This window comes from Conger conger, chromosome 7 (genome assembly GCF_963514075.1).
Source record: "Conger conger chromosome 7, fConCon1.1, whole genome shotgun sequence".
In the NCBI taxonomy this organism is placed as follows: Eukaryota; Metazoa; Chordata; class Actinopteri; order Anguilliformes; family Congridae; genus Conger; species Conger conger.
Genome location: NC_083766.1, coordinates 45,888,635 through 45,912,797, shown reverse-complemented (window position 1 = coordinate 45,912,797; position 24,163 = coordinate 45,888,635). Strand labels below are relative to the sequence as shown.

Below are 24,163 nucleotides of genomic sequence, written 5' to 3'. Positions count from 1 at the left end.
ACAGCTGGTTGGATGGTGTTCCACAGATAACTAGAATCGTTATAGAAACCAATAGACTAGTTATAGACAAGATCTATTCTCCTGAAGATCTATTTCAAGGCAGAAAGAATAAATAAATTTTCTGAAAACTGGTCAAAACTGAGGGTCATTCAGGAATTTTGCTAGTGCCTCAGGGCACTTTCATATTAAGTATTTGACCCGAGTCTGCACATGACTGCATTCGCCTGAGTGAGTGTGACTGCACGTGTCTCTGCATAACCGACCACCTCTGCGTGTGTGCAACTGTGACGGTACAGTCCACTCACCCTCAGCCTGCGCCCGAACACGGTCACCTGACCACGGGCCTGCTCCTTACGCTGCCTCCACTCCACCAGGTTGAGGCCGTTGTCGATGGGCAGGGTGACGTTCCTCCTGCTGACCGTAGGGTTGACCGTTCCAGCCAGCAGGTGGGGCTCCGTGTGCAGGGACACCTCCATACCGTTCGCCAGCACCAGCCGCAGAGACCCGTCCATCCCCACGTAGTAGCTGTTTCGCACTTGATCTGAGGGTCATTCATGCATATGTAACAGGTGAGAAATTGCCTGAGTCCGAGGTGGGATTTGAACCCCGGCCTCTCACTTGTCCAAATATTTGTTGAATGAACGCGTTACCAGTCAGCTAAAGACAAACTCGCCTCTAGCCAAGGGCAACAACGTTCTTTTGAATTTGAGGGTTACGTCATCGGGGAGTGTTGTCGCAATAACCTGCTACCAGCCTTCGCTTTCACTGCACTTCACCATACTTACTAGCGAACTAGCTGAGCTAACCATGCTACACATATACATACATACACATGTACACAGAAACACACAGAGACACACACACACACACACACACACACACACACTTAGTTATACACACCCACTATACGTACACTGGGCAGTACGTTTCGCTCCACAATGCCTTGATAGTCCTGAGATTCAATTGTGCCCTGGCTTTTTAGTTTTTCTAAAGTCCTCCTGGGTCTTCTTCCATGGAGCCCACTTTCGCTCAAAAAGCAACGGATGGTGTGATCAGAAACTGACGTACCTTCACCTCGGAGTTAAGCTTGTATCTCTTTGGCAGTTATCCTTCGTTCTTTTTCTACCAGTCGCACTATCCTTCTGTTCGGGTTGATTTTCCTTTTGTAGCCATGCCCAGAGAGGTTGGTTACAGTTCCATGGACCTTAAACTTCTCAATAATATTTGCCACTGTTGTCACAGGAACATCAAGCTGCTTGGAGATGGACTTGTAGCCTTTACCTATACCATGCTTGTCTATTATTTTATTTCTGATTTCCTCAACAACCCTCTCCTTTGCTTTCTCTGGTGTTCAGTGTGGTGCACACAATACCAAACAGCACAGTGACTACTTTTCTCCATCTAGGCTGAATGACTGATTACGATTGGAGATGTGTGATACTAATAAAATTAACTAATTAGTTTGAAATATCACTATAATCCAATTATTTATTATCGTTTTTAAGGGTACCAACAAATATGTCCAGGCAATTTTAGAACATCTTTGTAGAATAAGCAATAATTAATCTATTTTCACAGCTACATTGCTTTATTTTGTGACATACCAAAGGCATGCAAGTATAATGACAAAATAGCCTTTAATTTAATCACTTTTCAGGAGGAATGAAGCATTATTATGAGCTGTAAGGGTACCAACAAATTTGACCACGTCTGTAAATGCAGTTAATTTCTCCATTTACATTTACATTTACACGCTAACATTTTTTAAACATACAATCCATTCTCACAGCATCCTATTTACTAAAGCAATTCCAAGTTCAGTGCCTTGCTCAAGGGTATCTTTGGTACATAAGTGTCAAAATTGGAAATCAAACCTACAACTTCAGATTTAGAAACCCAGTTCCCTGACCAACATCTGCATGGTAAAGTTTTGCAGTAGCTCTGTTCTCAGTTGAGGAGAAGGTACGCAGTCAAGCTTGGCCGAGTTTGCCTGTCTCCTTCGAACCACCCTGGGAGCTGAGAGCAGGAGGGACTGTCTGTCATCATCCCCTAGGGGTTGTGCGATGCTCCAGGTAAGAGATGAGTGAATGATCCCTTTGCCGAGAATCTCCTTCACCACCACTGCTGTCCTGAGCCCATCAGCTGTCAGGGCCTGCTTGATGTATACTGGCATCATTAAGCACTATTGTGACTAATGAGATGCCGGAGGGGATACTAATTACTTCATTGCGTGCACTCTGGAAAAATGCACTACGTGTATAGATGGTGTATAGCAGGAGTGAGGAGCAGTGGTCGCCACATTAGCTTACAGGAAGAAAATTCCGGACTCTCTGTTTCTCACAACTGGCTGCTCCCATCCTATCCCCTCCCCACCTCTCTGCTGAACTGGCGCTCAGACAAAATGAACAAAATTAAACCAAAGAAAACAACAACATGTCCATGATTAATGGTGCGTTTAACTTCACTTCAGAGAGACTCCTGCAAGCTCTCCAATTCCCCCTCTCTCCCCAGTTGTAGGATTTGAGAGCCCCGAAAGACGAGGGTGAGTCGGGCCGTCTTTGTGCCAACCTCTGGCCTCATTCCATCTTCTATTGGACAAGCACTTCAGGGACCCAGAAGGCCTCCGTTGGGCCCCCTATCTTCACTGTATTTGCCTGATGTAAGCTAAAATTGTGCTGATCGGAGAGATTTGTTTCATACTTTTTCCTTTAATCAGAAACAAGCACAGAATCTTGCCATGACATTTACTGCTGTGTGATGCCCTCATTTTGAAAAAAGCAGAGTGTTCATTTTGATGTAGTGCAAACAGGAAGTTGGACAATGAGCATGTATTGTATCGATATTCCATGAACATGAACTTTAATGAACTACTGCAAGGATCTCAACCTGCAGTCCTAAGGGCTAGCGTGTCTTTTGGTTTTCAGTGTGTTTGACCACATAATTATTAGTCATTGATTAGATAAAGAGTCCATGGACCTTGTTGCCAAGGCTTAAATTGGCTGCTGATTGAAAAGACACCACCATGGCCCTCCATGGCTGGAGTTAAACCTGTAGACACTACAATCCTCCAGGACTGGATATAAACTTATAGACACCACAATCCTCCAGGACTGGTTTTAAAACAGTAGACCCCACAATTCACCAGGACTGAATATAAACCTCTAGACTCCACAGAGCTCCAGGACTGGAGTTAAACATGTAGACACCAAGGCCATGCAAGAATGGATTTAAACTGGTAGAGATCATAGCCATCCAGGACTAAGGTTAGACAAGGACTAGAACAGGGGTCGGCAACCCTGGTCCTGGAGAGCCGCAGGGTGTGCTGGCTTTCGTTGTTACTTGGCATTAATTGATCAATGAAAGCCGTTGATTAAACAGTTAACTCGCCTCACCTGGTTTCTTGGGTCTGAATCGGTTGCTTATTTTAAGGTGGAGACGAAAGCCAGCACACCCTGCGGCTCTCCAGGACCAGGGTTGCCGACCCCTGGACTAGAGTGACCCCTAAACCTGTGATCTATGCTCTCCCTCAGTATTTAAGAAGTTAATGCTTTTGCCTGGCCACCAGAGGATGCCAGCAGGTGAACAACTGGAGGGACACCGGGGGAAGATGGGCTTTTTGGGCTCCTGTTGTCCAGCATCAAAGCAAGGCACGATGCTGGAGTGGAAAATGGCTTTGATGCCTCCATTACTTTAGAGTGTTGGGTTGGGTCATTATCTCCCTCTGGCTTAGCTTCAACCCTGGGGTCACATGGCTGTTGGCAGTCTTTCAAATGGGGAAAATGAGTCGTCGTCCACCCCACCTCCCATGCTCACTGTCTCTTTAGGAGCCAGCACAGCAGAGTTCAGAGAAATCACCAGAGAAAACACCAGAGCACACAGGAAAAACAACAACTCTGGGGGCCTGACCTCAATCACAGAGGAACCTAAGCCTTCCATTTGATTCAGGATTTTCTAAACAGCATTATTTTCAAAAACACACAAAGCCAGATTCTGTGCTGCTATTCTTTAACCCAACATCTTGACAATAACAGTTGCAACGCCAAACCAGCAGCTCTCCTTCAAAAGGCTTGTATGCCTGTTTGACTTTCAAGGGAACGAACCCTACTTATCATGCAGCGCTTTTTTTTTTGTAATTGCCATCTACGCCGGCTTCCGGAGTTAGGCAGAAAATGCTTGGAGCGAACAGGTAATTCTGAGTGTTTACAGAGGCTTTGCAGAAAAAAAGCAGTCCTCCCTTGTGATTCTAAATGCTGATTTATTTATTTATTTTTTGTACGGTTTCCCTCCCTTCAATCAGCCAACATCATTTCGCTCCCAGGGTACAATGAGCACGTATGGCCTTTTCTTCTCCACTGTCCTGTCAATCAATCACAGAGGCTGACTGTTTCAATCTCCCCCCCCCCTCACCAATTCTCTCTCAGCAACCTCGCTCACAATTCAATTTTTTGGCAACGTTGTGTTGTTGTGAAGGAAATGGGCTTGCATGGTGCTGAATTGCAGGTTGGAGCTCTGCATGGGGGCATTACCTTTATAGCACTGGTGCTTAACCTGTAAGACAAGAAATAGTAATCCTCTGTCCAGGATTAAGGTATGGTTTTTTGCTTCATCCAAACCCCTAGCTATATGAATTGTTCCCTTATTCAGGCCCAAAGAAAACAGGTTTCAGAGTTCAATTTAATTAGACACATAGTTCTGAAAATGTTCTATAATGATCTGATAGAGGAGGGAACAAGAAGTATGATATATGATGTAATAAGATGTAGTATTCAGCTTCTTTAAAAAACACTTGGTGTTTTTGATTGGATTGGTAATTGGTTGGATAAAAACCCAGGTGCACACTGAGCAATCAATACACAAAGCTTTGATAGAACAAAACCCAAAAAACATCTCTGGCCCTCCAGGACCAAGGTCAACTACTGCTACTGTACGGAATAAGCAAACCGATAATATGAGGTAGAACATTTCACCCTTTTATTTCTTCAGTAGTTGATTTCCTCTAACCTTCCTAGTGGTAGAGAGATAAGAGATAATATGTGAGGCACGGCCCCACAAATGACAAAATAAGGAACAGTTGTCTCTAAAGTAATGGCATCATGAAATAATTTAACGGTATATCCTGTGACCATTTTCGAATGAAGGAATTTCCACAAATGAATGAATACAAAAAAACCCCACTCCGCACTTATGGGGTTAAGTAACTAAATTACCAAATTGGCATTAAATCCCGAAATAGATTGACCGCCAATGTGTATCCCCTGGTACAGAAGGTTCCGGAAACTGAGCTTACCCTGCATGAGCGTGTAGAAAGTCCCAGAGGCCGACAGGTTGGTGGATATGGTGACATCCTCCTTGCTGGCCGTCTCAGTCTGGACCCTCACAGCACTGTCCAAATCCATACGCAGGCTGCTGACCTGTCCAGTCGGGTAGGTGACATTTCTCAAGCGGCCGTAGCTGTCATACCTGAGAAGAGAAGGGCAAGTGTGGTATAATGGTCAGAGCTTGTCATTTAGAGGTTACATATTCAATTCCCAGATGGCAAAGGTACATAAACTGAACTGTAGTAAATATGTCAATACATGTATAAATGTATTATATAAATGTAATTATAATTATTTACAAACACATACGTATTAAACAGTGTATTCATGATGATCTGTGATTATCCATTGTTATTTGTGACTACTGCTGCTGCGACACAATTTCAAAGAGGGTAACAACTCGGGAATAGCCTCCTACACATCCAAATCCAATGCATCAATATGCTCTCGCTGAATCATACAGCAGCACTGATGTGCAGCAGGATTGTGTCCTGATTCGTACTGTCCAGGCAACGCTACCCAGCACAAAGGACCCACTGTCAATACAGTCAGGTTGGCCCCAGGAATAATTAGCCATACCATCCAGCAGATGACTGCTTGTAAAAGCACTGTGCTCTTACGGCGGTCCTTGGTCACTCAGAAGGAATTATATAAAGGGTGGGTCAGGGCAGGGAGAAACAGCGATCATCATTCTGCAGGAATGTTGGCCTCTGCAATCCCGCATAGCTGATTTCCATTACAAAATGAGACAATGCTGTGCCGTTTAATTTGAGAGAGAGAGAGAGAAATAAAAGATCTGTTTGTCTGTAGAGATAAGCTGACTGAATTGGGAGGCACTGAAAGATTATGAATGGGGGGGAATACATATTCTTCTTTTTAGAAGCACTCCCTTCATCTACAAGGAGCCAAATCAGTCATTTTTTATGAAACAGAAGTGCAAAACAATAAGTCATTGCTTAAGACAGAATACTAACTAAATACTAACCTAAGTGGCTAAGGTGGTTACCTTAAAATAGGGAAACACATGAATAAATGACAGTTTGACTACAATAGTGGCCACAGTTGTGATTACGGCACTAGAGGTGTGGGCAGTCCTACACCCACAATTCTCACAGGATTCTCGTCTACAATCAGTCTAAATATATATATTTCCCTATTCACCGCAAGAGAGGCTTTTTACGTTTCTTTCAATAAAGACTTAAAAGGGAAGCCTACAATCGATTATTCTACCCTGTGTTACCCTGTGATTATCAACTGCAGAAAATGTTCTCACCGTAACTGGCAGCCATAATTGACCAAAGAGAAATGGGGTCTACTTTGGAAACTTTCACAGTTCCAAGTAAGCATAAAAAGGAGAGAAATACTACATTGCAAAAACATATTATATGGTGCACAGTTTAGACAACCTTGGATTTCGCATTTGGAATAATGCTGATGGAAAATTAATCAGTGAGACATATGGGGTCATCGACAAATCAATTTGCAAACAACAGCAATTCCAAACAAGAAAAGAGTAATCTCAGGATAATTTTATTGTTATGTTATTATTATTCCACAACATTCATCAGACTTTAGCATGAGATGATCTCTGGGTATACCCATGAGCTTTTTTAAATTAAACATACAAGAATTGTTGAGTTGAAAGCTCTCACCTACTGAAACCCCTTAGCACATTTATTGACAAATGTTTGATATGCCCAACATAGAACACCTACCCAAAATTCCACATTTAATATAAAATTGAAAACAAATGTGATCCTGTGGGTATGCCAAGTAAATTCTGCAAGTGATTAATTTATGCTAGCTCAAGGGCAAGTGATATTCTTTTCTCTTCGTATTTCAGAGTCCTGTGCCAAGAACAGCATTCCTTCAACAGACGACCAGGTGGTCATCCGCCATTTTGGAGCCCACTGGGTGTGAATCTGTGACGAGCTGGTCCGCCCCAAGCACAAATGGTATTGCAGACTGAAAGCACGATCACAGAAATGTTATGGACATAATCCAGATTTCTGCTATTTCAGTTATGGATCTATAGAGGAGAGCCTGGACTGGGCATGTTTCTGATTCCTAAAGACCGTAACTTGATCACTGTGAGCTAATATTGATCATTGTGTATTGGGCTTATTGAGAAATTAAGAGAAGGTAGCAGTGATCTGTTTATACCCCAGGGATGGCCAAATCAATTTTAACCCCTCTGAAGTCCTGACTCTAGGCTCCACAAGCCTGCTCTCAGTCAAACATCCCATAATGTAACACAAATATCACATCACTAAACTGGCTATTTCCATTCCACTTTATCACTGGCCACGTTCTGTGAACACTAAAAAATGGAAACTGACAGTTGCTGCTTTAATCAAAATAACAGTAAAAACATTTAAAAAAACTACTCGACACTAACATTTAATTTCCCAGAGCCAGCAAAATGTCTTTTGTAATTGCTTGTGAAAATAAATTCCATCTATAGGCTAAACAGCAAAATCAATTAATCCCTTTCAACTGAACGGGAAACATCAGCACAGGAGGAGACAATGGGCTTCATGCGTGTGCCAAATCGCATTCAACAAACGCTCCTCATTTCAGACAACTGTCCTATATGAAGATGTCCATTTTAATATGGTATACACGATACTGTAGGTCAGTTCCATCGGATAGATGCCAATGGGATTAACAAGAACAAGGGACGATTGATACCTGATTGGGTAGACTGCAGTTCATTGATTTTTGGTAAAACGTTGATGGACGTTCTTTTTTTTCTGCTAAACAGTCCACTAAAATACACTTCTGAAAACATTTGAATCGAGAAATAAGTTGCTGAATCTTGACTCATATTTGATCTGCAATGCCTAGTTTGATCTGAGTTCTGTGCGCCAGGCGAGCGGCGCGGACATGCGTCTCCATGGAAAATGAATGGGATGCTTTCATACGACAGGTTGGGACCACTCGTAAATGTTGCACCTACCTAAGATAAATATGTAAATAAGTTCAAATTGATTAACGCTAAGCTAAGTTCTCTTAAATCACTCGTACAAGTTTTAAGCAATGTTTAGTGCTTTGCCCACTGGGGGGGATTGTATCCTGCTTAGTCTAATCAACTCAAAGCCTTTTTGGATAAAAGCATCAGCCAAATAACATGCAGTATAAAAGCAAAGCAAAACCCATCATACAGGGGATACAAATGGAACCTGAATAGATAAACTGTTTTATTGGGAAGCACATAAATATGTGTATCAATAAAGTTTTTGACTGTCTCATTGAGAGTTTCACAGCAAAGTCATTTCATTTAAAACTTCTTCCACAATCATTCTTACTTGGTTCTGCCAAGGATAAAATAAGGGACAACTTTTCTCAAAAATATATTCAGAGGAAAAAAAACAGAATATAATAAATAAATAAATAAATGGAAAAGAATCCCATCAAAGCAAGAAACAGCCGGTGACTCACAATGATGGCCTCGCGGGTCAACAGTGTTGAAGAGTTCTAAACAGCAAACTATTTAACAGTTGAGTCAGTGATGAGTTCTGAAGAGACCATTGGAAACCTTCTCAACAGCATCATGAAAGAATAATATCTGAGAAAACACAAGGGGCTTTTGATTCCACAGGAGACAAATCCATGCTAATGAGCACAGGATTTTGACAGACAGCAATGATCTGTGTCAGGCATCTTGACATGGAACAGACTGCACGCCTGTTCCTGTTTAACCTCAGAAACTGCCGGTAAGCTGAAGGATTCTGACAGTTAAAGTACACATTTCATATTAAATAGCCCGCTGGTTCATAAAAATAAAAAACAGTGATCCCAAAAGGGAGGCCAATGTGATTCATTGCTTAGTAGCCAAGAGTAATGGGGACAATACCACAGCCACAGCCATGATGCTGTTGCCTCATCTGTGCTAAGGTGATGGGGCTCAAGTACACCTGGGTTGAATACGTAATTCAAACTCCTTAGATGCAAGAAAACACTCTCCTTCCCCCCCCCCCCCTTTTTGTTTCAGATTCTTCCCATTTCCCCCAATTTGGTTGGCAAAGTGTTTATTTCAATCGCCCATGTTAGTACAGGAAACACCACTACAATCCTGTCCCCCGGCAGCCGGAAAGAGTTCAACGCGCCTTCTTCAAGCCACAATGTCCCCGTCCGAGGCGATCAGGGCACTGCTGTATGTGGTGAACCTCCCTCCCGAGCCCTCCTCCCGCCCTCAAAGTGGCAGGGCGATTATGTTGCTCCCTTGAGTGACTGGACGCTGGCAGGACCGGGTGTGAACCCTGGTCCTCAGTGTAAAACACACTACAGAAACCAAAGTGTACTAACAACGTCGTGAGAATTTTGTATGGAACACTGGTAAAAACGGATGTTTCTTTTAAAGATTGCCAGCAAGTTCCAGGAATTCTAGTGTCTAAAGGGTTAGAGCACAGAAAATGGTTATCTGACTGAGGTCTGGGCTCAAGAACAATGTGCAAATATTTTTGCTGTTAAAAGACAGCACCCTGAATGGAAGACCTCTAATCACAAACATTGTTGAGATTATACAGGCATGAAGTTCAAACCGTGATGCACGGCATTCTTCAATTCATTGTTGCAAAAACTGTGTTCTGTATCTGCCTTCTCCTTCAGGAAGCTGTCACACAGAACCCCCCTGTTGCCAGGTGTTATTATAGGTAATAACTGCTTGCTGGACCTGGTCCAGTTCAGCGGTACTTTCTCCTTGTCATTGGAATTTAAATCGGTGGTGTGATGTCCGGTCCACTTTAGACTTCAATCTGCCAACATGCCACAGCTGTAACTGATAATCATCCGGGTTGGGCATTTCAAAGGCACAGTGGTTTTAAATGAAGCTATCACTGGACCTGGAAAACTGTGAGACAGCTAGCAGGTGTAATTCTCATCTGTTGCAGAATTGTGGGGCTAATCTGAGGACCAGGTTACAAAAAACAGATTTCACATATGCTAATATATAAGGGATATATAAGAAAGTAAAGGACTGGATCCAATCACTCACTCTCATATAAATTCAAGTGAAACTGGTGATTTGAAAGTTGAGCAGCATTCTGTGGACACGTAGGTGGCTTGAGACAACACACATTTTTTAAGTGTTACTGGGAATAGTACATGCAGGATAAAAAGGTATAAGTGCACTTACTCATAAAAAGTTGTCCAGCCGTTTTCATCGGTCATGGATGCGAGCAGTCCTGAACTGCCATGGTAGGTCATCAAGGCCAGCTCCTGGTCTTGTGCAGCCACACTTTTGAGGGCGTCGTTGGTTCCAATGGTCACCCAAAAGGTCTGTCCATCCGGCACCATGATCCACTGGGCCATTCCAGTAGCATCCCGGCGAATGCTAATTGTGCTTCGGTTCTTATCTGTGACGGTGCTGACGTCCCCCTCTCCAGTGTAGGTGAGGTTGTACAGGTAGTCCCCTGTGGTCAGGCTCTGGGTGTAGATGTGACTGCTGTTGGCGTCAAACAGGTAGAGCTCATCGTCGATGGGGGAGGAAACCTCGTAAAGGTTGAGCGGGCTAAGGTAGGGTCGGTTCTGCCGCACATAGCGGATTCGGATGTTACCTAGGTCGGCGATGAAGAGTTCACCATCGGGGGAGATGGCCAGGGAGGACGGTGCATTGAGCTTGGCGTCTTTGGCATAGCCTTCGTCCCCGGAGTAGCAGTCACAGTTGGCGTCGTTCTTGCAGTCGCAGCCACTGGCGGCCCCCGCCACCAGGGAGATTTCCCCACTGGTGGACACCTGCCGCACGCGGTTGACCTTCTTCTCGTCCGATTCGGCGATGTAGAGGATGCCGTTGTGGGAGACTGCCAGTGCTGTTGCCGACTCTAGGGTCGCGTGAATGGCCACCTTGCCCAGCAGGAAGTGGTCAATGCCAGGCACCTGGCAATGCATGGGACGCCCTGCCACGATGTGGACCTGGTGACTTTCGGAGATCTGAAGGACCACGTTGTTGTCCAGAACATACAGGGAGTTGTCCATGGGGCTGACGGCTAGGTCTGTGGGCCACTCCAGACGGATCTGGGTAAAAAGAGATCATAGGACGAGAGTCTCCAATCATACTTCGGTCAAATAAGAATTTGAAGGAATACTATTAAACCTGTGGTCCTGGAGCCAAGTGTAGCTGTGTATAGGCATAATCTTTGCCCTTTGTTGATTGAAGAAAATTACACATCAATAATGAGATATTAAGAAAAAAGAAAAGCTATAATAATAATGTGAGATTCGGTCTGTTGGAGAAACAGAATGTCTCGCGCCTGCCTACTGGTGGAGAGGGCACAGCACAAACAAGTTTTTCTGTTGTGGTTTTTATTTTGTTTATCCTTCAGTTCTTCACGCCGCACGAGAAAAGGAAGTCGCAGAGGAAAACTATTTCTTTCTTTTGGCTTTTTAATTTTAGTTTATTGTGTTAATTATTATTATTTTTTTAGAATTATTTTTGCCCGGAACCCATGAGGGGAAAATAAACTTTTTATTATTTATTTTGAGTTGGTGTGGACGCTCTCTCTCACCATGCGGCAAACAACAGCAAGATACCCAAAAGTGTCATCTCAGGGGAGTCACATGGTGTGTGACAAATAATAATAATAATAATAATAATAATAATAATAATTTGCAAATAAAATGAATAACAACAACAGACTGTCAAACTGCTAACACAGATACAGAAAAGAGTTCCAAGATGTCCACAAATGCCATGGCTAGCAATAGCAAGAAAAGATAGGAGATCCAAGTGGAATGATCAGATTAGCACGGTTGAACACCATTTACCAGATACAGTCTATGTAATGCCTTTCTTTGCTGCGGGTTAATACTTTCCTAATAGACAGAGACTGCTGGAAGCCATATCCTTGAGGGAGATGTGCTACACCTTTAATATGTAGCTTCGGCTGATTCCACATCCCAAATTATTACTTATTACTCTGCAAATAGTGGACCTGTCTTTTACAGAATTGTGATAATCATCTTGCAAAAGAGCTGAAGACCCTGCTCTGCTCACCAATAAACCCCGCTGAGCTTTCTCCCTTCATGTGAAAATGGCCAAAATGGCTGACTTTCATCATTTTCTCAGAAGTGAAACAAAGAGGAGGGAATCAAAGATGGTGTCATTTCAACAAACAACAGACTTTTATTCTACCTGCTTGGTTCAGTTCTAGGAAAGTAAATATTTGCTTTGCAAAAGATCTGAACAAAATTCTTGTCTGTGCTGAAATGACTCAAAAGAGGTTCTACTCTGAAGAACTGCAATACCTTCTAACTTCAAAGGCTTCCAGCAAGGAGAGACACCTACAGTACAGTACCCGAGTTCTAATACTTCTAAGACTAAAAATGTCCAGAGCAAGCACTACTGATGTAGATTATTAGATTATTTTAAGAAAGCAAATATTTCTCTTTGCCAATGGGAAATCTGCAAATTCTCTCAAGGTATTGCCCAATTATTCCAGTTGAGCAAGTAAAGAAGGCATGCATGAGTTAATCCAAGAAAAAAATATCTGAAGATTATACCTCCAAGTATCACTTTACAAGTGCAAAAAGCCTCAAATAGATTTTTTCAAACACAATAATTAACAGAAAACGCAATGTACTTGAAAGAACAGGGAAGTAAATCACAAATCCATATTCCATTTCATATTCATAGATGTAATTTTATCCCAGACTATTTCTGTAGATGACGTAGTGACTTATCAGTGCACAAATAAAACAAGGCTGAGAAATGCATCCTGTTGCCAATCAGGCATAGAACAGTTTCAGTTGCCTCTCCAGTTTTTGTCCTGAGACAGTTGGAATACGTCATTAAAACCTCAGTTAAAACTTTTAAGGGATAATTGATTAAAATCCTGCCAAGTTGAAGACCAACTTCTCATTTAAAATAGTTTAGATACGGGCAGAGGATGCACACACAAAAATGTAGCAATTATTTAATGGAGAAAGATTGTCGCACACTCTATTATGCTCCCAAGTAATACATTACAAAACCAATGTTTTGACACACATTGTCTTCTTCAGCCCCCACTATCATTTCTGGAAAACAAAGACAAGCAAATGCTCTCCTCTGAAACATGTGACATAAAGCAAACACTTCTTAGCACACCACAGTTTGCAAGTTTGAGGAAGACGAAGCATGTGCGGCTTGAATAAGATGATGGTGGGCACTCAATTTACCACCAGGGTTTGCGGGTGAGCAATGCGACATGGTACTCCTGGCTGACTGAATCCCTCCCTCTTTGAATGATGCTATGGTTAATTATACAGCACTTTGCTGAACTGCCTGCCACAGTCGGCACTGTACAGTCCAAATTTGATTGCCACCCTGCTGTAAAATGCAGCAGGTGAAACTGGTCATAAGCTGGTCTCGCTGGGAATGAGCATGGCCAAGCTGGTCATAATGTTGGTCAAGCTGATTATGAGCTGGTCGACTTGCTAGTGCTGGTAGATTGTCAGAGCTGGTAGCTGGTTAACCAGTTTCCAGCTGTTTCAAAACATACGTAGCTTGAGCTGGTCAAACCATGCCAAGCTGGGAGCTGGTCTGAACTGGTCAAACAGCTACCAGAGGTTTCAAAACCTAGCATAACATGTTTTTTTCGGTAGGAAAACTATTGGGGGCCATCCACATACTGGATCATTGTGAGCGAGGATGAGCCACCCAGCAGCAACTAAGGTTTTTTTCATGTTTAACGGTACTGGGAGTAATCTGAGCTTATTCAATTCTGTTCTACACAGTTCTACACAGTGCTACAGAGTTCAGCTAGATTGGAAATAACCAACACAGACTGTGGCAAGTTGAGCTTGTATGGTTTTTGGTGCATGACAAATTCATCCAAAACTATTTGTTTCCTTAATGTTTCTCAGTTACCAGATCAATCCTGAATATTTCTGAAACATATGGCTGTTGCAGATGTCACGGCAACGGTAAATTTGAGTGTCTGGTGCAGTGTTGGTTATCACAAAATCTATTACTCTGATTTACTGAACCATGTCTTGAAGATGCCTTCTGAGCAGAGGCCAAGCCTTCGACTAAAAAAAATGGGTGTACTGAAGGTCGTAAGCAATATCTCAAAAAAGACAGCCAGATATATATACCTTGAAAGTGAGGGGGGAGCACTAAAAGGGCATTTACTTTCCAAAAAGCTAGGGGGGCATTAATGTCTTAAAACCAATTTTTTATCAAGACTTATTGTAAGCGAAATATTGTAAGACCTGGGGTGGGTTGGGAGGGGTGGGGTGTCTTGGGGGAACTGAGTGGAATGCATTCTTGCTGTTTTGAATGATGGGACTGACATTTCCCTTGGTGGCTGCCCGATCCTGCCCTGTGCCCCTCATCACCAGCAAAGCTGAATGGACTGGATTAACAGTCATGCACCGACAAAGAAGAGGCTATATACTGGTACTCTCTTTGGGTTTCACAGTGCTACTGCTTTTCATATTTATCAAGCCCTGCAAATATCCCCAAATCTGTACTGCCCCCACTCAGTTTTAGACAGTGGGTCATCAACAGTATGGTTCACTGGATGCTTTCAGGAGCTCATAATGCACTTTTAAGCAAAATAAAATAAATAAAATAAATGCTAATAATAAAAAATAAAAAACTTTTTCTGCTTGGGGTTCATGCATAGCAGGGGGTGAGGAGGACACTAATGCTCTGTACCAGTAATTATGTTTTCAGAACATGTTTCTGTATAGAAATACACCAGGAGCACTCCTCTACGGCTTTCAAACATCAAGAGACATCTCCAAAGGAATCCCTCCCAAAAGCTCATAAAGGGAATGAAATCTTATGGCTGAGTTTACAGCTCGTATTGCACACCTTACATTTCACACAAAACCTCATACTCTTTCTCCAAATAGCATGTGCTAATAAATGTTAATTTGGTATATTTGTGCATGACGTGAGCCTGATTAATAACTGAAAATGGTAAATAGACTGCATTTACATAGCGCTTTTATCCAAAGTTCTTTAAAATTGAAGCCTTTCATTCGCCAATTCACAAACATATTCACACACCAATGAACATGCAGTACCATCAGCTTGTTGGGAGCAATGGGGATGAGATGTCTTGCTCAGGGACATTTCAACACACCTGGAGGGCGATCGAAATGGCAGCTTTCCGACTGCCAGACTACTGCATTTACCTCCTGAGCTAATGTAATATTTAAGCAATAACTCACAACAGGCAGTGGTATATAGAAATTGTATCACAGCTAAGGGGCGTTGTTCAGTTGTTCACGCAATACGCTCACCGCCCTGCTATGAACCAATCATATTGTGAGATTTGACTTACCCGTTTTATCATTTAAAATAACTTAATTCCAATTTGATTGGTCTAAATGATTGCAAATAATTATTTGACATTATTGGACACGGGTCACAGTGAATTTCATTTTAAATTTTCACATAACTCAAAATTTAAAATGAAATTCACTGTGACCCGTGTCCAAATTTTCACATAACTCAAAATCCCCTCCGAGGAATCGCCACCTTAACGTGGTGGAGGGGTTTGTGTGTCCCGGTGATCCTGGGAGCTAGGTTGTCGGGGGCACTGTTAGCCCCCAGTAGGGTCTCCCAAGGCAAATTGGTCCCGGGGGAGGGGCCGGACTAAGAGCGATTCAAAGACTCCCATGACACGGCCACACAAAGACCCAGTTACCTCGCCCGGAAAAGGGAAACCGGGGCCCCCTGCTGGAGCCAGACCCGGGAGGGGAGCTCGTCGGCGAGCGTCTGGTGGCCGGGCCTTATCCCATGGGGCCCGGCCGGGCACAGCCCGAACTGGTCACGTGGGGTCGCCGCCCTGTGGGCTCACCACCTGCAGGGGTCGGCATCGGAGTCGGGTGCTTTGCCCAACGGGCAGTAGGCAAAGGCGGGGATCTGGGCGTGCTGATCCTCGGCGTCGCAGACTGGTTCTGGGGACGTGGAACGTCACCTCTCTGGTGGGGAAGGAACCTGAGCTAGTGCGGGAGGCGGAGCGGTACCAACTAGATATAGTTGGGCTCACCTCCACGCACAGTACTGGTTCCGGAACCAAACTCCTGGAGAGGGGCTGGACTCTGTTCTTTTCTGGAGTTGCTCAAGGTGAGAGGCGCCGGGCGGGTGTGGGGATACTCACAAGCCACCGGCTGAGCGCCACTGTGTTGGAGTTCCACCCGGGGAACGAGAGGGTCGCTTCTCTGCGACTACGTGTCGCTGGGGGGAAGGCTCTGACTGTCATTTGTGCGTATGCACCAAATGGCAGTTCAGAGTATCCGGCCTTCTTGGAGTCACTGGGTGGCATCCTGGAAAGGGTGCCACCCGGAGACTCCATAGTTCTGCTGGGCGACTTCAACGCTCACGTGGGCAATGACGGAGAAACCTGGAGGGGGGTGATTGGGAGGAACGGCCTGCCTGATCTGAACCCAAGCGGTGTTTTGTTATTGGACTTCTGTGCTGGCCATGGATTGTCGATAACAAACACCATGTTCGAGCATAGGGTAGCTCATAAGTGTACTTGGTACCAGAGCACCTTAGGCCAAAGATCGATGATCGACTTTGTGGTCGTATCATCAGACCTGCGGCCGTATGTCTTGGACACTCGGGTGAAGAGAGGAGCAGAGCTGTCAACTGATCACCACCTGGTGGTGAGTTGGATCAAGTGGCCGGGGAGGCTGCCTGACAGACCCGGTAAACCCAAACGTGTAGTGAGGGTGAACTGGGAACGTCTGGCGGAGGCCCCTGTTCGCGAGGTCTTCAACTCCCACCTCCGGAAGAACTTCTCACGCATCCCGGGGGAAGCTGGGGACATGGAGTCCGAGTGGGCCATGTTCAAAGCCTCCATTGCAGAGGCGGCAAGCAGGAGCTGTGGTCAGAAGGTCATCGGTGCCTGTCGGGGCGGCAACCCAAGAACCCGCTGGTGGACACCAGCGGTGAGGGAGGCCGTCAAGCTGAAGAAGGAGGCCTTTCGGGCTTGGCTGGCCCGGGGGTCCCCTGAAGCAGCAGATAGGTACCGGGTGGCCAGAAGGGCTGCAGCTTCGGCAGTCACTGAAGCAAAAACCCGGGTATGGGAGGAGTTCGGGGAGGCTATGGAGAAGGACTTTCGGTTGGCCTCGAGGAAGTTCTGGCAAACCATCCGACGACTCAGAAAGGGAAAGCAGGGCTTGTCTCAGGCTGTTTTCAGCAGGGGAGGAGAACTGCTGACCCGGACTGGGGATATTGTCGGACGGTGGAAAGAGCACTTCGAGGAGCTCCTGAACCCGAACAACACGTCCTCTGTGGAAGAGGCAGAGCCTGAAGACTCGGGGGAATCTGCACCTATATCCCTGGCGGAAGTTGCTGAGGTAGTCAAAAAGCTCCTCAGTGGCAAGTCGCCGGGTGTAGATGAGATTCGCCCTGAGATGCTGAAGGCTCTGGACATTGTTGGGCTGTCTTGGCTGACACGCCTCTTCAGTGTCGCGTGGAGATCGGGGACAGTACCTGTAGAGTGGCAGACCGGGGTGGTGGTCCCCATTTTCAAGAAGGGGGATCGGAGGGTGTGCTCCAATTACCGGGGTATCACACTCCTCAGCCTCCCTGGGAAAGCTTACTCTAGGGTACTGGAAAGGAGGCTCCGACCGACGGTCGAACCTCGGATTCAGGAGGAGCAATGTGGCTTCCGTCCTGGCCGTGGAACAGTGGACCAGCTCTTTACCTTGGCAGGGTTGCTGGCGGGGTCATGGGAGTTTGCCCATCCAGTCCACATGTGCTTCGTGGACTTGGAGAAGGCTTTCGACCGTGTCCCCCGGGGAACCCTGTGGGGTGTACTGCGGGAGTATGGGGTACCGGGGCCGTTGTTACGAGCCATCCGGTCCCTGTATAACCAAAGTGAGAGCTGTGTCCGCATTCTCGGCACAAAGTCAAGCACGTTTCCGGTGGGTGTTGGACTCCGCCAAGGTTGCCCCTTGTCACCGGTCCTGTTTGTGGTATTCATGGACAGGATCTCAAGGCGCAGCCGAGGTCAGGAGAGTGTCCGGTTTGGTGACCTCAGAATCGCATCTCTGCTTTTTGCGGATGATGTGGTTCTGCTGGCTTCATCGGACCGTGACCTTCAGCACGCACTGGAGCGGTTTGCAGCCGAGTGTGAAGCGGCCGGGATGAGAGTCAGCACCTCCAAGTCCGAGGCCATGGTTCTCTGCCGGAAAACGGTGGATTGCTCCCTCCGGGTTGGGAACGAGTCTTTGCCCCAAGTGAAGGAGTTCAAGTATCTCGGGGTCTTGTTCACGAGTGAGGGTAGAAGGGAGCGTGAGATCGACAGGCGGATCGGTGCAGCGTCAGCAGTAATGCGGGCGTTGCACCGGACCGTTGTGGTGAAGAAGGAGCTGAGCCGGAAGGCGAAGCTCTCGATTTACTGGTCGATCTACGTCCCAACCCTCACCTATGGTCACGAGCTTTGGGTAGTGACCGAAAGAACGAGATCGCGTATACAAGCGGCCGAAATGAGCTTCCTCCGTAGGGTGGCCGGGCTCAGCCTTAGAGATAGGGTGAGGAGCTCGGACATCCGGAGGGAGCTCGGAGTAGAGCCGCTGCTCCTTCGCGTCGAAAGGAGCCAATTGAGGTGGTTCGGGCATCTGATCAGGATGCCTCCCGGGCGCCTCCCTTTGGAGGTTTTCCGGGCTCGTCCAACTGGGCGGAGACCCCGAGGGAGACCCAGAGCCCGCTGGAGAGATTATATATCTCTCCTGGCCAGGGAACGCCTCGGGATCCCCCAGGAGGAGCTAGAATGCGTTGCTGGGGAGAGGGACGCCTGGAATACCCGGCTTTGCCTACTGCCCCCGCGACCCGACTCCGGATAAGCGGGTGACGATGGATGGATGGATGGATGGACATAACTCAAAATTAGAATTCAATTCAGTGTAAATGTACAGTTGCATATTTAAATGACTATTCTTAATTACTCAATAGGTTGTGAAAATGGCAGTAGCTCTTAATTTCATATTTTAAAGGACCTTTCGATTTTTTCATTCAAGCACGAGGAGATACGGCATTTTTGCAGAAAGCAGCAGACATCCGAATATAAGATTGCTTGCAGTTGTTAAATTCAGAAGTCAGAAGCAAGACCATATATAGTATATAGTAGTCCAGCACAGTCACTAGGTTTCTTTACTCTAAATGACCCATTATTTGTTGTCAAACCTTGTAGAAAGTGTTAATTATATCCATCAAGCTATTACCTTGCATTATCTATCTGAAGCCCATTATCACGGCCCCAAGTTCACAATGTTGGTGCTGCCTCTGATTTCCACATTTTTAATATTTGGCCAGAAACATTGCAAGAGAAAATGGCTGGTTTCTCCTATTTATTTGGCCTGCCAACACCATGAACATAAGAATGTGTTCACTTTATTAGGTATTTACTAAAACCTTTTTATTTTTTGTACTTCTACTGCTGTAGCCTATCCACTTAAGAGTTATGATGCGTTGTGTGTTCAGAGATGCTCTTCTGCATACCACTGTTGTAATGTGTGGTTATCTGCGTTACTGTCACCTTCCTGTCAGCTTTGACCAGTCTGGCCATTCCCCTCTGATCTCTCTTATTAACAAGTCGTTTCTGAGATCAGCAGTTTCTGAGATACTCAAACCACCCTGTCTGCCACCAACAATCATTCCCCGGTCAAAGTCACTTAGATCACATTTTTTCCCCATTCTGATGGTTGATGTGAACATTAGCTGAAGCTCCTGACCCATATCTACATGTTTTTATGCATTGCACTGCAATTGCCTGATTAGATAATCGCATGAACAAGTAGGTGTAATAAGGTTCCTAATAAAGTGCTCTGTGAGTGTATATTTTTATAGCTTTCTTTCTTTTTGAGTTGCAATACTGAAATTGGGGTATGATATAAACCCTTCACTAATATAAGAATTGGAGAGATTTCACAGAGCCTTGGATAGCTTGCATATAGATAGCAGGTCTTTCCTGCCAGAGAGAGGCAGTGGCAGACATCCCAAAATGAACCAAGCAGATAGGTGTGGGAGGAGGGGGGGACTGACATCTGGAGGTTATTCCCTGTTCTGTCTTTTGGTCTATCTCGCCACAGAAATACAACTCCACTCTCCGGCAGCTGGGACCCCTTCTGGACCTATTTGCCATGAGTCACAAATAACCTTGTCCAGCCCAGATGCTACAAAAGTGGATTGGGAGGGAGGGAGAGGGAGAATGCCCACGAGAACAAACAGGGCTGCAGCTCCACCGATGCCAATGCTGCGGGCTTCCATAGCATAACACGCTCTGTCCTGTTTCTCTGCGATTTCAATTAAAGACACCTTGCTTAGGTGCCATGTACATGGAGTCCACTACAAGCCCAAAATTTGAATTAATAACGGTATACAATATGTCTGTTAGACAGGCTAGGTGGCCGTTTGAGACAATAAAGTGCTACTTATGTTACACTCTCCCTTGCATCTACTATAGTATTTAATGTTGAGGTCTATGCAAAGTCTCGGTACTGTGAGTTGTGATACAGTCACGTTGATATTGTTTCTGTTCTTTGGTGGTTCAGGAATTGAATCCATGGCAACCTGGGGGGATTTGCATATGGGCTGAGAGTCGGCTGTCCTATGGATTGCATGTAGGCACATTTTATACCCCCCATTTTATCCACTCAGCAGTGGATAAAATAATTTGCTCAATTTCTCAGTGTAATTAAGGATTTCATGACAAATGTCATTCTAAAATGGCAGGGGTAAACAAACAGAACCAACCCGGTAGAGTCTGTGGAGACAGCGAGTCCTAATATCACAACTTTCAAAGTCCCCCCGGTACATAAACAAAGATTAACAGCAATTTTAGGGGTAGTTTTGGTAGAAAATGGGCCAGAAGAAGAGAACAAGAGAAACTAATTTACCACTAAAGATGAGTGTGCTAAGCCGTTAATCTTCGTAATATGCAGATAGTTTAATATGCTCATGTCCAGTTTAATAAGCTCATGTCCAGGGCTTAATTAGCAGGATGAACTGTCCCATTGACTGGAAAATAGCAATGGCCTGAGATCACACAGGATGGTCAATGTAACAGCTATAATTTAGTTCTGTTCTCTGGCACTGTAGCAATGCCTTATACTGGATAACATCAGCAAAATGGTGAAAACTCATCTACGTAATGATAACGACAGTCCAGGCCTGTTTAACTGCTCGTAATTATCAAAACGAGCTTCAATGCATTGCATTTTGTTGTATCTCGAAATGAACTAATGAGACTGCACTTGGGTAAAGATATATTGTATTCAAATCTGCAAGAAAGGATAAGTCTACAGTATGTATATTATGCTACACCACCTTTTGTGACCTAATGTATAAGTGTTTCAATGTTATCAGCCAGTTGGACACATTGGTATTACCAAATAAATAAATAAATAACAAAGTTGGTAAATGGTAAATGGTTGGCATTTATATAGTGCCTTTATCCAAAGCACTGTACAATTTATGTGTCTCATTCAACTGCTCTCACACACAAACGGTGATTGGCAGCCATGCAAGGCAGCGACCAGCTCATCAGAAGCAACCCTCCGACTGCCAGACAACTTTTACCTGAGCCATTGTCACCCCCAACATTGGAAATTCAGGAAATTAAGAGTAATGTCACTGACGACAAACCCCGGGACTAAATAACTTTAATTAGTTGGACATTTTCCCCCCTGTTGTGTTTAGCACATTTCTTGTTATTAAAGACTGGGGAATATAGTATACTAGAAACAAATTAATTTAATGTAATCTAACAAAATTCCAGCATGGACAGACAGCAGACCTGAACTTTTTTTCATACAACAAATTGTATTACTTGTATTACTATGTTTTCTTTTAAACTGCTGGTAAAGCTGTATGACCTGTTACTAACTATAACCTATAATCATATGAAAGGGAAATTCTGTCCTGGATATTGGTGAAAATTGTAACACCAAAGGTTTGTTGGTTCCTGTCTCAAGTAAAGCTAGGTAATTACCTGGAACAGCCTGTACATGACTGGGACCTGGAGGGTTGGTGGTTCAAACCCCAGTGCAGCCATGATAAGATCTGCACAGCTGTTGTGATCTTGAACGAGGTCCTTAACCCTACATAGACCCAGTGGGATTGTCCCCTGCTTAGTGCAATTCACATGAGATAAAAGTGAAATAACAAATAATTGATGTATTATTTAATGGCTGGAGGCATACCTGGGACATGTCCATGACTGAATCACAGCTGAGGGGTCGGGCTGAGGTCAGGTCGTTGGAGCCCAAGAGCGTGGAGATGATCCCGTTTCCGTCAATCCTGCGGATCATGGTGCCGTCTACAAAGTATACCAGGCCAAACTTGTCCACTGCAATACCTGTACACAGAAGACAACCAGAGCGTCTGTTTAAATGCTTATTGCTTAATTAGTGTTATAAAGTACTTTTTTTTTTTTTTTTAAGATTTTTTTTTAGGCCTTTTTCAGCTTTATTGGACAGTATATAGCATAGAGAGACAGGAAGAATGGAAGCGAGAGAGAGGGGAAGACATACGACAAATGTCGGACGGTCGGATTCGAACCGCCGACGTCGCGGCTCGCAATGAGCATGCGGTCAGTGCTCTACAGGCTGCGCCACCGAGACACCCATAAAGTACTTTTGAAGATATGCGGTATTTGGTCTGGACCTGGGTTAAAACAGTATTTGTTTTGGATTCAAATACTTTTCTGGATTTCACTAAGCTTGGAACAAATGAAATTATCCCAAAGGTGTAAGCCCTGCCTTTATGCTTGCAGCAAATACACCTGGCAAGATGAATAGATCACAGTAATTGAATCTAACATATACTATTTGAAACCAGGTCTGATTCGGAAATAATACATGATGCATAATTATAGGGGAATCTTAGATGAAGGGAACATGATTAATTTAATAAAACAATTCATTAGGGGGAGAATTCAGGAAATTAATCACAATTAAATTAATTAAAGTTAATTTGTTGTTCAATAATTAAATGTCCCAGGGCCCAGAACAATGCATTAATTGAAATACAACTTAATCTTGAGTGCCAGAATCTGAAGAGCTTGTTTCTAACTGAGGGACATAGTTTCACATTAAATAAATGTACATTTAGAAATGAATTTTGCTTTGATCATTGGACTCATAAACAACCACATACACAACCCAAATACTGCTAATAAGTGACAAGAGAGAAATTAGTGCATTCAATTAGCAGCCAAATAAAGAAGGGTCTTAATGAACAATCATCAAATCCAGCCTACATAGTGGACCACCTACTGTAGTCCAACAGACCCCAGTCCAAGGGGAAACCAGATAAATAGATTATGGGGTCACAAATAGAACATTTATTTTTAGATCAACATTTATCAGTTAGGCTGTGAAATAACTTCTGCATTGTAATGTCAGTCGTGTAATGTCAGTCCATGTGAACTACTGTACATTATCATTATCACACATGTGATATGTGCCATATAATTCCAAATGCCTCCACAGAAAAAGGAAATAATAAGAAAAAACAATTGGAAAGGGAAACTGGGATATTTTTTTTTAACCCCCCCCCCCCCCCCCACCTTTTATTTGTTATTTATTTATTATAACATTTTACCCGTGAAAATGCACCAACAATCTACACAACAATATTTTTTAAGATCAGGTTCATAAACAAGTGCGAGGGATCTTCATCGGTGTGAAGGAGGTATATTGATGCAGGATTAAAAACCTCTCTTTTTCCAATCAGATTACACTCCTCAGCTCTGAACAATAGACTTGGCAGACAGGGCTGTTGGCGTTTATTGGAAATCTAACTTAATTCCACCCCATTCTCACAGATAAAGGAGTAAAGGCTTATGTTATGGGTGCCAGTAACATAACTAACTAAATGCAGTTGTCATCCAAAATAT

General features: G+C 44.2%; 1 protein-coding gene across 8 annotated transcripts in view; it reads right to left on the bottom strand.

Annotated features, from left to right (window-relative positions):
* LOC133132631 (teneurin-4-like) overlaps positions 1-24,163 on the bottom strand; it is a 208,475-nt gene that overhangs the window by 36,913 nt on the left and 147,399 nt on the right. For all 8 annotated transcript variants that reach the window (XM_061248188.1, XM_061248187.1, XM_061248181.1 and 5 more), the window contains 4 exons: positions 22,467-22,621; positions 10,456-11,333; positions 5,288-5,460; positions 306-541 (listed from right to left, as the gene is read on the bottom strand). In XM_061248188.1, the coding sequence (XP_061104172.1) occupies positions 306-541; positions 5,288-5,460; positions 10,456-11,333; positions 22,467-22,621 (1,442 nt within the window). The remainder of the gene's footprint in view (positions 1-305; positions 542-5,287; positions 5,461-10,455; positions 11,334-22,466; positions 22,622-24,163) is intronic.